Source organism: Mobula hypostoma, chromosome 29 (assembly GCF_963921235.1).
Source record: "Mobula hypostoma chromosome 29, sMobHyp1.1, whole genome shotgun sequence".
NCBI classification, from domain to species: domain Eukaryota; kingdom Metazoa; phylum Chordata; class Chondrichthyes; order Myliobatiformes; family Myliobatidae; genus Mobula; species Mobula hypostoma.
The window spans coordinates 16381455-16395137 of NC_086125.1; the positions used below are offsets into that span (position 1 = coordinate 16381455).

The window sequence follows — 13683 nt, forward strand, 5'->3', positions numbered from 1 at the left end:
CAATTCCATCATTCAAATCATTGACATACAACATAAAAAGAATTAGTATCAGTAACCCAACACAGACCCATGTGGAACACCACTAGTCACTGCCAGCCAACAGAAAATGCTCCCCTTATTCCCACTCTTTGCCTTCTGCCACTGCTTTATCAATGCTAGAATATTTTCGGTAATACCAAGGGCTCATAGCTTGTTAAGCAGCCTCATGTGTGGCACCTTGTTAAAGGCCTTCTGAAAATCCAAGTACACAACATTAACCAATTCTCCTTTGTCTATCCTGCTTATTATTTCTTCAAACAATTCCAACAGATTTGTCAGGCAAGATTTTCCCTTGAGGAAACCATGCTGACTACGAGCAATTATTTGACGTGCCTCCAAGTACCCTGAGACCTCATCCTTAATAATTGACTCCAACATCTTCCCAACTTGTGAGGTCAGACTAACTGCTCTATAGTTTACTTCCTTCCGCTCTTTCCCTTCTTGAACAATGGAATGACATTTGCAATTTTCCAGTTTTCCGGAACCATTCCAGAATCTAGTGATTTTTGAAAGAGCATTACTAATGCCGCCGCAATCTCCAGGTATTGTATGATCAGAGCAATGTGCCATTGGTAAAGTTAACATTCTTTGACACATTTAGCAAGGTTCAGTCTGCTCAGACACTCTAAAGACATGTTCCAGGACACAAGACATTTCTGGAAGAAGAGTCAGTGGATCTGTTGTGGAGTCAACAGGAGAGAAGGTGTTCTTACCCTTGCCAACCTTCAGTGAGTGTGACTATATTCCTAACAGCAGGGATGAAATCCCAACCCCTGAAGCTGCAAGCAGTTATCCACATCTTAAGGATATAGCTGACAAGATTCTCCCGTGACTCTTCTGCTGAGCTTTTCCTACTGCTTGGTAGAGACCCCATCCATGCACATGATACATGAACCGTGTACTGGTTGGTTCCATGCACCTTCTGCCCAACAACTGGACCTGGGTTGTGTCATCTTGATGGGGATCATCAACCCATCAACCCACTGCCAGCACATGCAAGACTAATGTCTGGGAGAATGGATGCCCAAATCATTTCAGACACTGGGAGAATAGTATCTGCATGAAAGAGAAGATAGTAAACCAAGCACTCTTACATTAGTACCTCTGCTCAACCAAATACAGGCAAGCTGGAGAGCAACTGAATCAGGAAACGGTCAGAATCCTTCCTGTTGTTCAAAGACAGGTATATGCAGAGGAAGTGCGGTGCATCACAAAGCAGGACCATCTTCCAATCCAGTTACCTTAGTGAGCTCTGTCCCTTTCTTGACTCTGAGGTGACACAGCAAGTTGGAGGATGTATTAAGAGAGCACGACTCCCTTCAGAGGTACCCCAACCATTCGTCGTTCTGGGTGAGCACCACGTCACTGGTCGGACATTACCATTACCATCAAAGATGACATTTTCGAAGTGAGAACGGTTAAAAACTGTGCAGTAAGACTGATTCAATACTAGTCTTTGAGACTGTCCGTTCCTTTGCCAAAGACATAATGAAATGGTCATTTGACTTTTAAGAAGTTTCAGTAGTTAAATTGACACATGGATGTCAGGCCGGGAGTGTTCTGTCTCTAGAGGCACTGTTTGTTTTGTACAAACATCATTTCCTGTTCGTAAAGTTTTTTTTAACATTATTTCCTGCACTGGTTAATTTGGATTTCGACGAAGCAAACACGGAAGAAAGATACCCATCTCCATCTAGTCTTTAGTTGCCCATGAAATAGCAGTACCTTTTCAAAAAGGTTTCTCATTAAAAACCCTGAAGAAAGCTTTTGGCTCAGGTGGTTTTTGAGAAGCTGTTGAACTCCGTGGCTAGCTGTGTACGTAGGGCAGTAGAAAGCAGGTGCCATTAGGGAGAAAGCATGGCAGCGCCTCTGCTTCCGTAGGAGTTTGTGAAGATTCGGAATGTCGTATAAAACTTTCACAAACTTCTAGAGATGTGTGGTGGAGAGTATATTGATTAGTTGCATCAATGCCCTTGAACAGAAAAGCCTACAAAAAGTAGTGGATACGGATCAGTTCATCATGGGTAAAGCCCTCCCCACCATTGAGCACATCTACACAGAGTGCTATTGCACGTAAGCAGCATCCATTGGCGAGGACCCCCACTATCCAGGCCATACTCTCTTCTTGCTGCTGCCAGCAGAAAGTTGTTACAGGAGCCTCAGGACTCACACCATCAAGTTCAGAAACAATTACCTTACAACTCTCAGGCTCTTGTACATCATTGAACTGATTCCACAACCTAAGGATTCACATTCACGGACTCTTCATCTCATGTTCTTGATATTATTTCTTTTTTTTGTACTTGCAGTTTGTTGGTCTTTTGCATGATTATTTGTCTGTCCTGTTAGGGGAAGTCTTTCATAATTATATTGTTTCTTGTATTTACTGTGAATGCCTACAAGAAACTTAACCTCAGGATTGTACATGTGACATATCAAACTACATACTGTATAATACAAAATTATGAATGGCATAGATATTAGAAAACTTTTCCTCATTGCAGAGGAATTTAAAGCTAAAGGGTTTAGTTTAACGGCTTGTGCCAAGGGCTAAGTTGTAAACTCTATATAAAGTGCTTTCAATGACCAGCTCTCTAATAATTTAGTCACTGTTGCAATGCAGAAAATGCAATAAACAATTTAAGCACAGTGAACTGTGAAAACAGCAATGTGAAGATGATCAGATTTTTAAAAACGTTATATACAGAAATGGTGATAAAGGCCAAGCATCGGCCTAGATAGTGTGAAAAATTTTCCTCACCCTTCTACTACATGTGTGTCACGTGGCCAAGTGGTTAGGGCATTGGGCGCACGATCTGAAGGTTGTGGGTTCGAGTCTTGGTCAAGGCAGCGTGTTGTGTCTTTGAGCAAGGCACTTAACCACACACCGCTCCAGTCCACCCAGCTGAAAATGGGTACTGATGAACGCTGGGTCTGTTAACCTCGCAGATTAACTGATGGTTAACAGACTAGCGTGGTATCGGGGGGGGGGGCGGGGGGGGGGGAATCTCGTACACAGAAACCGGCACAAGCACTGGCCTGATGAGCCACAAAGGCTCGGGACAGACTGACTTTTTTGACTTCTACTACATAGCAGACTCCTATTTCAATGGAGTGGCCTTGTTTTAACATCACACCCAGCAGCTACCTAAGTTTTGTGCTGTTGACTTCTCATTATTGACTTGGGCATAACCAGCTGATCCTCAATTGGACCTTCAATGCTCTTCACTCACTGGAGACCCAAACAATTATTATCTAGCTGCTCCTAATCAAACTCACTGTGATGATGTGCACTGTGCAACTGTGGTTTTCAGCTGATGACAGTCCCTCTGCCACGAAGATGGATTCAATGTGACACATTCCCCATATGCCTCCATTTCTTTTGAACAGTAGCGTGCGGTTATCTCAAAAGCAGCTTGCCTGCCATTAAAACAGAGTAAAGATTAGATATACATCTTTTTTTATTTGGAAGAGCAAGTGCAATTATAAACAATATTATGATGAATTTAAAAAGAAATAAAATTGAAATGTGTAACTTAAGTTTTCAGAAACTAGGTTGTGTATGTTAAAGTCTGACGTATTTAGGGTAATGGGTTAGAAACATCACATTTTCAGAACATTACACCTGCACATCTCCAGTTTACTTTCAGTCAACCCTTTTCTGCCCATGATACTGCCACTGTCTTCCAAGTTAGAGGTAATTTTTGCCTTGGCACTTAAAGCTCTCTTCAAATTACAACCACGTTTTCAGAAGTGAAGCACCATAGCTATAAAGAGGGCAAGACAGTGACTACAGTTCATTAGGAGTTTGAGATTTGGGATGTCACCTAAAACACTCCCAAATTTCTACAGATGTACTGTGGAGAGCATTCTGACTGGCCACATCAATGTTACAGTATATATATTTACCGTAATTCAGTTTTTTTCTATTATCGTGTATTGTACTGTACTGCTGCGGCAAAGGTAACAAATTTCATGACAAGTGCTGGTGATATTATACCTGATTCTGATAGAGCTGTTGTAAAAGTAACACAAAGTAACATGGAAGGGGCAGTTATTGCAGAGAGCCAATTTACATCTGATTGGCATATTATCTGGCCAATTTGGTCTTCATTTGTACAGATAGTCAAATAGGCAAGACATGTACAAATAAGATTACTGTAGTTTTACAAAAGGGTCAGTATAAATGGGTTGATCACTGGCCCATTCTGTACTTTTTCACTGTATAACTGAATTTTGTATGATACATTGTCTTATCATATCTACTGTATGTAAAATGGGCTCTTTTGTCTCAAATCTACCTTCTCTTATGATTTTAGCTCAATGCACTGTGTAATGACCTGATCTGCATACACCGTATACAGAACAAGCTTTTTTCACTGTTGTTACGTACCCCGTAACTGGGTTGCCAAAACAGCAGAAATGGACCACTTAGTTGGAGTCTGGATTACTGGAACTAAGAAAGTTTTATTAAAGAAATAAGTAACACAGTACTCTAATTGTAAGGATATAAATGCAACAGGTTAGCAATGATAAAACACACATGTACACAGAACTAGGGTAATAGGAATCAAACAAGCTCTATCGCAGTCTAGGGGTAAAATGATCAGTCTCAAGTGACGCAGAGTTCAGTTCAGCTGAGTACAGTTCGCAGTAATCGCTGTTGTGCTGGTGTGGGGAGAGAGAGAGAGAGAGATAATATGCAAATTCTGATTCACACAGACCTTCATTCTTCGCAGTTAGCTTTCGGGCGAGCCCTTTTAATGTCTTCTGTGGTCACCGACTGTGACCCTTCCATTCCGGATACGACCGTTCTTCCGCGGTGAACCCGGCACCCAGGCAAGGGTGGACACACACACCAGGTTCCCGCCAATCGTACCTTTTCACCCTGTGCGTCTATGGTCGGTCTCATGACCAGACCTCCAAACTCGCACCAACTTGTGGGGGCACACCGCTTTTCCAGGGTCTCGTTATCTCGTGATCTCATGGTGTCTGTCGTGCCTTAGCGAACCTGTTCCTTTTATCCCCCTGCTGGGGTATCGCCTGTCCATCAAACTTCAAACAGTTCAGGTTCAAAGCAACTGGTCTGTCAATACTCGGAACTGTGTCTCTTTTCGTTAATCTCTCTCCTCTCTCATTAACATTTTGAACGCTTCTCCCTTTGTCTCTCATATCTCTCTCATCAGCATCAATCTTCTGATAACTTGGTTTTTCGTCACACTGTCTCCTCGTACATGTGACAATAATGAAACAATACCAATTCTTATCTGTCCAATGTAGCAAGAATGCCCCAATCAAAATTACAAATGGTAGAGAACCCTGTATTTGCATATGGCTCCAGTTGGAATGCTTATCAGGCCTCTAATACCCATGATAGAGCAAAAATTACAAAATGTTAAAATGCTGGTGGAATGTTGGAAGATCCAAATGTTTGTCAACGAAAACCCACACTTATACAAATGCAGGCCTGTTAATCCAGAGGTCTGGATTGGATCCTGATGGTTATTAATCAGGGTATTCCAAGGAAGTTGGAGGGTAGTTAGGAAGCTGGGTGACATCAGATGGCAGGTGCAACATGGATATCAAAAGAAGAATAGGGATGGCAAAAGACACCTTTACGAGAATGAAGAGTATACTGACCAACACTAAACTAGGCATGACAACCCGCCTCAGAGCACTGAAATGTTACGTTTATGCAGTTACGTTATATGGCTCAGAATGCTGGACAATATCTAGTAACATGAGGAAATGAACTGAAGCAGCAGAGATGTGATTTTTGAGGAATATCATGGATGAAATGAATATCTAATGAGGATGTCATGAACAGAGCAAGCACAAAAAGAGAAATAATATATGAGATCATAAAAAGGCAATGTGACTTCACTGGACATGTGATCAGGAAAGAGGAGTTAGAATACAGGGTAATTATGGGAAAGATTGAAGGGAAGAAAGCAAGAGGAAGGCAAAGACAAATGATGATGGAGGCAGCAGCCAGAGATCTGGAAATGAATACCAATGAATTGATCCACTTGACCCAAAACAGGAGTGTGTGGGCCATGGCAGTCAAAGCTCAAACTGGGCACGGCACGATGATGATTCCAAGGAAGTATTGACCTTATGGTTAATTCATTGCATCATTCAACATCTTTGCTGTAACTAAATCGAAATTGTCTTCAAGAGGCTTGTCAGTAACTGTACAGATGGTGGTATTCAGAGGAGAACCAAATTTTCTTTTCTTCTTCCCAGTTCTGGTTAAAGATCCAACTATGAAACGTTACCTGCTTGAGGGTAGCCAAGGATCCCTCCAACAGGTACGGTGCTTCCCTTCACTGATCACTCACCTCTACAGGGCAAGACACCCTCAAACTTTCGTTTAGTATTTAAACATCATTACTTCAAAAGCCTAAGCGCTATTCTTTCCCCTTGTTCCACTGCCAGTAAAATACCACGACCCCGCTCTTTTTCCCCCCTCAACAAACCGGACAGTAGACCCCCCACTCACATGGTGCCGGAACATCCACACCGACCGGCACGCAGCGCCAAGGTTACGGGAGGAAGAGGACAGACCGCGAAGCTGATTGGTCCACGGGAGAAGCCCTGCCCACTGCCCTACAGTCGCCGCATCCTATTGCACCAGCCGACTGACCATCATTATTAGCTCCCTTTTGATTCGATATTGGGTGATACCTGCAAATCCAGGCGGCGGCTGCGATCGCCGTTGGCCATTCTGCAGAATAATTTCTAAGAAAAGAGGACGTAGCACCAGTTGTACAGGAGTAGCTCAAAGTGTGGGGTAAAACGCGCAGTTCCGTGACACTCTTAGCGGAAATATGGTGGCCAGGTCAGTCACGTGAGCCGGAAGTGGTAGTAAAGTCGCCGCTGGGTCACGTGGAGGAGATGCCGGTTGCTGTGCAGCGTCACGATGTCGGGCCTGTCTCTCCCAGCCCGGCGATGAGTGCGGTGGAAGCGGAGGCCAAACCTAGGCGGGCGGCCGTCCTCCACGATGAGCTGGTGGAGAGTGTGTCGCTCTACCGCCGCCGGCACTGGCTGCTGCACGGTACCCTCGGGCCCTTCGCGGCGCTGTACGTCGCCTGGCTGTACCTGTGGGTGTGCCGCTACGGGGTCAGCCAGTACCCGGAGGCGGGTCTCATCGCGCTCGCCGCACTGGGAATCGCCCACATCCTCACCGTATTGTCCGGGCACTGGTCAGTGCACGCACATTGCCTGCTTACCTGCACCGCGGTAAGAATTGCGCGCCTGCGAGGGGAATGGTCAGGGATGGGGATGTATACCTAGCGAAAGGCATACAACCTCTATATGGTTCCGAGTGTAGGGGAGAGAAAGATGAGGTACACCAGCTGTCATAGGTAAGAGCGCATAATAACTACTCTGGGATGTAGGAGTGGTAATGTACAAACAGGGTATGCTTTGCGTAAGGTTAGTTGGGGAGAAGTTCACATGTATGCGTGCTGGACTACGGAGGTTGACTGGGCACAGTGTGGGTACAACAGGGTGTATGAGGTGTGGTTGCACTGGGATAAAGGGATTGTATGTATGGTGAAGGTGTGCTACTTAATGGGGACTGCATATGGAAGGCGTAAGTATGACAGGGTAGGGGGTGTTGTGGACTTTCCTCACTGTTACCATCTGGTAGGAATTACAGAAGCCTGAAGGCACACACTCAGCGATTCAGGAACAGCTTCTTCCCTTCTGCCATCCGATTCCTAAATAGGCATTGAACCCTTGACAGTACCTCACTTTTTTAATGTATACGGTTTCAGTTTTTTTTGTATGGTTTTTAATCTATTCAATACACTTATTATTTTATTTTGATTTTTTTCTGTTTTGTGTATTGCATTGAACTGCTAATTTAATGAATTTCACGTCACACGCCGGTGATAATAAATCAGATTGTAAGGTAGGTAAGGGGGCTGGGTGCAAAGAGTGTGGGTAGGTTGGGATTCAAGGACATGGTGTAGGTAACAAAATCATAAGCTGCTAGAGATATTCAGCAGGTTAAACGTTGTAGGTGGAGTGGTGCAGAATTAATGTTTTGGATTGACGATCTTCCATAAGAATTGGGGAAACTGTAAAACAGTGTGTTTTAAGCTGCAGAGAATAGGCAGAGGTAGGACAATGTAGGCATTCTTGAATTAAGGACAGTAGAAGCATGCTGTCGGTGTACCTGTTGGCAAGGATATTAAACTGTAATAGCTGATAATAGGGTTACAGAAAATTTGTAGGTGAGCGTGGACATTAGGGCAGGGAATGTACTGTGTAGGTGTACCAGAATGGGTAACTTACAATGCAGATATCGTAATTAGCAGTCCCTTGAAGTTGATAACATGCTTCCATTCCATTTTGACATCAAGAGTCTTGTGCAGCATCTGCAGCTTCTGCTGATGCCTGTTGAGCTGAGAGATGGGTTGTCGGGGATTTTGAGCATAGAGATGGGTTGACGGGGATGTTGAGCTGAGAGATGGGTTGTCGGGGATTTTGAGCATAGAGATGGGTCGTCGGGGATGTTGAGCAGAGAGATGGGTCGTCGGGGATTTTGAGCATAGAGATGGGTCGTCGGGGATGTTGAGCGGAGAGATGGGTCGTCGGGGATGTTGAGCGGAGAGATGGGTCGTCGGGGATGTTGAGCGGAGAGATGGGTCGTCGGGGATGTTGAGCGGAGAGATGGGTCGTCGGGGATGTTGAGCGGAGAGATGGGTCGTCGGGGATGTTGAGCGGAGAGATGGGTCGTGGGGGAGGTTGAGCGGAGAGATGGGTCGTGGGGGAGGTTGAGCGGAGAGATGGGTCGTGGGGGAGGTTGAGCGGAGAGATGGGTCGTGGGGGAGGTTGAGCGGAGAGATGGGTCGTGGGGGAGGTTGAGCGGAGAGATGGGTCGTGGGGGAGGTTGAGCGGAGAGATGGGTCGTGGGGGAGGTTGAGCGGAGAGATGGGTCGTGGGGGAGGTTGAGCGGAGAGATGGGTCGTGGGGGAGGTTGAGCGGAGAGATGGGTCGTCGGGGAGGTTGAGCGGAGAGATGGGTCGTCGGGGAGGTTGAGCGGAGAGATGGGTCGTCGGGGAGGTTGAGCGGAGAGATGGGTCGTCGGGGAGGTTGAGCGGAGAGATGGGTCGTCGGGGAGGTTGAGCGGAGAGATGGGTCGTCGGGGAGGTTGAGCGGAGAGATGGGTCGTCGGGGAGGTTGAGCGGAGAGATGGGTCGTCGGGGAGGTTGAGCGGAGAGATGGGTCGTCGGGGAGGTTGAGCGGAGAGATGGGTCGTCGGGGAGGTTGAGCGGAGAGATGGGTCGTCGGGGAGGTTGAGCGGAGAGATGGGTCGTCGGGGAGGTTGAGCGGAGAGATGGGTTGTCGGGGATGTTGAGCAGACCATCTTTGGTTTGCACCCCTCTGCGTGCTTGTGTTGCACTGATATTGTTACATGGATTTACCCCCCAATAATGATTAGTTGGGGAAAGAGAAAATCTGTATTTACTGTCAAATACCTTTATTGTAGTGGTCACCAACCTTTTAAGCTCAAGATCCCCTACCTCAGCCTTAGTGAAAGGCAAGATTGACCTACTAAATAATTTAGAGAAAAAAACAGCTCAGATTGTACTTCCAATTTGAGGCCCTTTGTTTGGGCTAATTGTATTTTACTTACATAAAATGCTTTTGTCAAACTTTCAAATTAATTCAACCAAGGAAACACTAACTAGCCTATCAAACAGGCCATAGTGGCATTGAGCTCATCCAATAACGCCTTGAATAAGCGGTGCTGAAAAGCTTTTGCTCGAATCAAGTTTCAGTTTGACCGCCAGTGTCATTACATGAGAAAAGTCCACAACCTTCCCAGCCAAGGCCTGCTGATGAATCGCACAGTGATAATTCAAGAAGTTGGGAAAATCAGGGTCATTACGGAACAGTGCTATAAAACCAACGCGCACACCGCGCATTGCTGGGGCCCCATCAGTAGTGATTGCCACCAGTTTATGAATGGGGATGTCATTTTCACAGACTTTTTTAAAAACTCATTGGAAGTATCCTCACCTCTCGTTCTCTACTTTAAGTGCAAAAGAGTGAGGAAGCCCTCCTTTGTAAAATTCTGGAAAGCCGTTCTGACAAATACAACAAACTGAGCTGTTTGCATTACGTCCAGGGATTCATCGAACTGTCATGAAAAATATTCAGAGTGACAAGTCCTTTAACAATTGTCGATCCATGTCCTCTGAGCAGCATGTTTGCTGGGCCTTCAACCCTGTTTTCAGCTCCTCAACTTTCCTGGTATTGGTAAACTGTCACTGAGACACTAGTATAAGTTTCAGGGGTACACAAGCTAATGACACCACTGTTTTAGTTTCCCATTTCTTTTACATTTGGGGAATGTTGAAATTTAAAGGGAGAGAAGTGTTGTGAGCATTATAAAGATAAGTTAATACCAATTAGGATCATGGTAATATAGCAATACTCCCGCTACAGAAAGCTGTTTGTAAAGAGAGATTGTTTCCGGGGTTGCGGGGTTTTCCTTCCAGTCTTTTCTGCCCAGTGCGCGTCAGTAAAAATCTTTATGTGAATTTTGTTTTACCGTTCCAGATAAAGTTGTTCCTTTTGGGCATGAAGTTGTCAAGTGGTCCTTTTTCAAAGAAATTACTACATATTTGCGTCAAAAAGGTTATCAGGCATAATGTATTTGTGTGTTTATTTTTTAATTATTTTCGAGATCTGTTGGGAAAGTCTCAGAGATCGACCGGTCCATCGCGATCGACTGGTTGGCGACCACTACTTTATTGGCTCAGTTCATAATCACATGAAATTTACCCAACTGAATACCTGTTTGCACACCTAGGCTTCCCTGACCCCTCCATGAACAGTTGAAAAGAAAAGCTGATGGGGGGTGGGTGGAAAGGTGGGGGTCTCTACACTGCCCAGGCATTCTTGATCCTAATGTAATCTCCGTGTTTCTGACATGGGGTCAGCTACTTCTGCGATGGTTGGTCTGAGTTGTTGCTGCCTGTACTCCCAAAATTCTCCATTCTTATTTTTTTCTTGATCAGTTGATGATTCACTTTCGTTGGTTAGAAGTCATCTGACCTGTGTTAGCCTATCATTGGGTATGGCTCGGGGCTACAAGCATATTGCTTAATGGCCCTTTCCAGTAGCCTTGTGCCTGAGGTGATTTCTTTTGTTCTAATAGAGGTTCAACTCAGTTTAACTAGGGCTACGTCCGCACTATGCCGGATAATTTTGAAAACGCCGGTTTCGAGTAAAAATGACAGGCGTCCACACTAAGTGTTTTTCAAAATATCTCCGTCCACATTAGGCGGATATTTGGGCGAATCTCCTCCTACTGGGCATGCGCAGGACACACAGAAAACAAGCGAAGAGGAAACGGTATACTTGGTGCGTGTTTGTCCAGTTACAGAGTAGAAAAACTTTAAAGGAATTGCTCTTGGCTCTCGCTCAGGAGGACTTCAAACTTAAAAAAAACAAATACTGGAGCGTATGGAGGCAACCGACGGAGTTCACGGACAGTATGACCCAGCTGACGATGAACATTGAAAAACTGACTAACTCTGTTGCATTAATAAAGCACCTTGTTAAATGTATAAAACGTCTGCATCAGCATTATCTTGTATTTCCATACAAAGTTACATTAGACTGTTACACATCTATTGTCAGAGAAATACTTGCATAAATAGGTGAACCACCTTCATACAAGCAAGGACAAAAAACAGGGCGAAGTGAGTATACTTATTCAGTAAGCTATGGGTCAAAGTATTTGGTGAGTACATTTCTAACCCTTCTGGCTTCAGTCTCGTCCGTCTGTTCTGAAATTGTTAGGTGGTGGCATTCAAGAAAACTACGAACATCTGTTCCGGCACGTCATGACAGCATTTTTAAATAGTCAAAAAAGCTCACTTTACAATTTAACTCTCACGCCGTTCACACCGACTGCGCGTTATAACAGCTTGCGCAGTACCAAGCTGAAGCAGAAAAAAGCATTGTTGTTGTGGTGTTGTCACGACAACGTTTTTAAATCTCTTCGTTTACCCCGTACACACTACGCTGGATATTAAGCGTTTTCAGATTTATTCACTCTGGAGAGTGTTTTTGAAAATCTCCGTTTTCGGGGCTGAAAACGCCGGCTCAGTGTGGACGGGAGGGCAAAACGAAGAGAAAAGGCTTCATTTTCAAAATTATTGGGTGTAGTGTGGCCATAGCCTAGGTCAACCCAACACTGGGTCCAGGCAATTGGATGATGGGCTGTTCCTTCTGCAAGCCACCATTTTACATAAGAAACAACTTTTCTGAGAATGTTCTCAGGTTTAAGCAGGTCATTAGAAATTTCTTGTATCCACATTCAATTGCTCACATTAAGTTATCCAGGAGAATGAAATAGTTCACAAAATAGCGATTTCCAGGACAGTCTCACAAAATGGCCACTTCCGTTCCTACAACAGCATGGCATGAACAAAGACTTGCTTCGCCTGTTTCCGCCGCCCTTTCCTCATTTCTGTGTGCTGATTTGTAGATTGTAGTCCTTTCTGGCCATCGATAGGAAGTACATGTTTTCATGTGGCATCTCTTTTTTAAGCAATCGCAGTCTAGGGTTCTTGAGAAATGAAGGGAATATTTTTTCCCCCACAGGACTTTGAAAATGCCCTTAAACTGTTTTGGAGGAGAGCAGTGTTTGGAGCTTTATCAGTAGTGGATAATAGGAATGTGAGAAATGAAAGCAGGAGTATCAAATGGGTTCAGTATGTTTGCTCAGCAGCACTTTCCTGTACTATCTCTTAATTATCTTGTTATCTAAGTCTTTTGTCTCCTATCAATGGTTTAGGGAACTTGAATTTTTATAACCTCTCAATAAGCCTCCACATTCAACCATCCATCATGCAGACACCTTCAATGTGATACCAGCATCAGGCATATCAGAATCAGGTTTAATATTACTGGTAAACAACAGGAATTCTGCAGATGCTGGAAATTCAAGCAACATACATCAAAGTTGCTGGTGAACGCAGCAGGCCAAGCAGCATCTATAGGAAGAGGCGCAGTCGACGTTTCAGGCCGAGACCCTTCGTCAGGACTAACGTTAGTCCTGACGAAGGGTCTCGGCCTGAAACGTCGACTGCGCCTCTTCCTATAGATGCTGCTTGGCCTGCTGCGTTCACCAGCAACTTTGATGTATGTTGCTTAATATTACTGGCATATGTTGTGAACTTTGTTGTTTTATGACAGCAGTAGAGGAGGCCATGTATGGACATATCTGAATGGGAATGGGAAGCAGAGTTGAAGTGGGTGGCGACCGGGAGATCCTGTCTGTTGCGCGGACGGAGTGGAGGTGCCCGACGAAGCGGTCCCCCAATCTGTGTCGGGTTTCACCGATGTAGAGGAGGCCGCACCGGGAGCACCAGATGCAATAGATGACCCCAACAGACTCACAAGTGATTTGTTGCGTCACCTGGAAGGACTGTTTGGGGCCCTGAATGTTGGCAAGAGAAGAGGTGTAGGGATAGGTGTAGCACTTGCGCTTACAGGGATAAGTGCCTGGTGGGAGATCCGTGGGGATGGACGTGCGGATAAGGGAGTCGCGGAGGGACCAATCCCTGTGGAAAGCGGAGAGGGGTGGAGAGGGAAAGATGCGCTTAGTGGTGG

At 45.0% G+C, this 13683-nt stretch overlaps 2 protein-coding genes across 3 annotated transcripts in view; one reads left to right on the plus strand and one right to left on the minus strand.

The window, feature by feature from the left end:
- LOC134339415 (coiled-coil-helix-coiled-coil-helix domain-containing protein 5) overlaps positions 1-6865 on the minus strand; it is a 30838-nt gene extending 23973 nt beyond the window's left edge. Inside the window, exons 1-2 of one of the 2 annotated variants that reach the window (XM_063035885.1) lie at positions 6727-6865; positions 3319-3459 (exon numbers count right to left, since the gene is read on the minus strand). In XM_063035885.1, coding sequence (XP_062891955.1) covers positions 3319-3416 — 98 coding nt within the window. In that variant the 5' untranslated portion in view covers positions 3417-3459; positions 6727-6865. Of the gene's footprint in view, positions 1-3318; positions 3460-6541; positions 6697-6726 lie in introns of those variants that run through there. The other variant, XM_063035884.1, reaches the window with a different exon arrangement.
- Positions 6791-13683, plus strand: part of atp13a1 (ATPase 13A1) — a 103079-nt gene continuing 96186 nt past the window's right edge. Inside the window, exon 1 of the mRNA XM_063035883.1 lies at positions 6791-7281. Within this exon, the coding sequence (XP_062891953.1) occupies positions 6937-7281 (345 nt within the window). The 5' untranslated portion in view covers positions 6791-6936. The remainder of the gene's footprint in view (positions 7282-13683) is intronic.